We start from the raw sequence: 1,774 nt of genomic DNA on the forward strand, positions 1-1,774 counted from the left end.
GAGGAAGAGAAATAAGAAGTTTGCAATTTTGACTGTTGAAATAAATAATGCATGCTAATATTTTAAAGTAGGCACAGAAATTCCTGAGGCACATAATATTTCATTCCATAACTTTGTAACTGATGCAATTGTATCTGCAATTGTAACTGAAACTAAGTGTATCTCTATATATAGATGTATATATGTCTCTGTATATGTATTTAGATCCTAATGCTGTCCATCCACCCAAAGATGCAATGTATGTACATTACAAAAAATTAACACTAATTGTTGGCTTCCAATATTTAATTCTTGACAATAGGCAAGCATGATGATATTACTCCAGATTCATAAAACTGAGTCCTCTTTCATTAATTGGAAATAGCATTTTCTATAAAGTTATTCTTGAAATTGATTAACTCCATGCAGGAGGGGAAAAGTGACCCTTTTCCCCAAAGCAAATAGATCCTATCCTTTTTTATTCTATTCTATGATGGATGATCTGAATTTCCCCCAGACTTTCTTGAAGGCTGCCTTCACATCTTTGTTGCGTAAGCTGTAAATGAAAGGGTTGACCAGAGGGTTGACTACTGTGTAGAACAACGCATTTGCCTTGTCCCAATCTGGAGTGTGTTGAGAGTTGGGCCTGGAGTACATGATGAGAATGGAGCCATAAAAGAGAGTGACTGAGACCAGGTGAGCTGAACAAGTGAAGAAGGCTTTGCGTTTCCCTTCAGCAGAGCGGATGCGGACTATGGCTGCCCCAATACCAATGTAGGATCTCAGGATGACAGCTGTGGTTGCCAGCAGATTGCAACCCATCAGGGAAGACACAAAGAGATCATAGATCCCTATGTCGTCACAAGCCATCTTCACAAGTGGTGCCACATCACAAAAGTAGTGACTGATGACCCTGTTCCCACAAAAGCGTAGGTGGAAAGTGTTACCAGTGAGTATAATGGCACTGGCAAACCCAGCTACATAAGCACCTACTACAAGCTGAGCACAGAGCTTCTTGGGCATGGCAGTGGCGTAAAGGAGTGGGTTGCAGATGGCTACAAAACGGTCATAGGCCATGAAGGCCAATAGAAAGCATTCAGTGTAGGCCAAGCCAGCAGAGAAGAAGAACTGGGCTGCACAACCAGCTAGGGAAATGTGGTTGCTCTTGGACACACAGTCAAATAAGATCCGAGGAGTGTAGACTGAGGAGTACCAAATATCCAGGAAGGAAAGACTGCCCACAAAAAAGTACATGGGTGTATGCAAGCGAGAGTCTAGGTAGATCAGGGCTATGAGACCCAGGTTCCCAGTCAGTGTTATGAAATAGGTGGCCAAGAAAAGCATGAAGAAGATTATGCGTAGAAATGGGTCTGTTGTAAACCCGGCCAAGACAAAATCAGTAATCAGTGTCCGATTCTCTTCCACTTCCACCATTTTCATAAGCATAACCTGTTTACAATGGAAGAAGAAGTTAGAATTGTATAGTTTTCAGCCGTGATATAAAAAATACATGCTAATGTTTTGAATGATGTGATGAACAGCCAACACCTTTGGTATATTTTTGTCAATTTTGCCTCCAAATGCTTTTGCTTCTGCTTTTTAAATATCGTATATATATTTAAAGGATTCAGGTTTCATAAGTAAAGGACAGCAAAAGAGCCTCATTGCTTAGGAGTTCTCCATGTATTTTCCTAGTCTTATCTGAAGGTGGTCTCAGCATATATGAGTCCTTAATGAGCCTTGTTGGGACTTAGACAGTTAACAAAGTTGGTGCTGAAGAGAAACTGGTTGGAAG

The 1,774-nt window shown here is 40.8% G+C and overlaps 1 protein-coding gene across 1 annotated transcript; it reads right to left on the minus strand.

The window, feature by feature from the left end:
- Positions 1–462: 462 nt before the first annotated feature.
- On the minus strand, positions 463–1,419 carry LOC117657370 (olfactory receptor 9G4-like). Its single transcript, XM_034405508.3, has one exon. It carries the CDS (start codon positions 1,417–1,419, stop codon positions 463–465), a length of 957 nt encoding a protein of 318 aa, XP_034261399.3.
- Between the last annotated feature and the right edge of the window lie 355 nt (positions 1,420–1,774).

The sequence above is a fragment of the Pantherophis guttatus genome, chromosome 1 (assembly GCF_059756535.1).
Source record: "Pantherophis guttatus breed Tessera chromosome 1, ASM5975653v1, whole genome shotgun sequence".
NCBI lineage: Eukaryota > Metazoa > Chordata > Lepidosauria > Squamata > Colubridae > Pantherophis > Pantherophis guttatus.

Excerpts from the sequence above, each read along its gene's own strand:
- LOC117657370 (XM_034405508.3), bottom strand. The coding sequence starts at position 1,419 with ATGAAAATGGTGGAAGTGGAAGAGAATCGGACACTGATTACTGATTTT.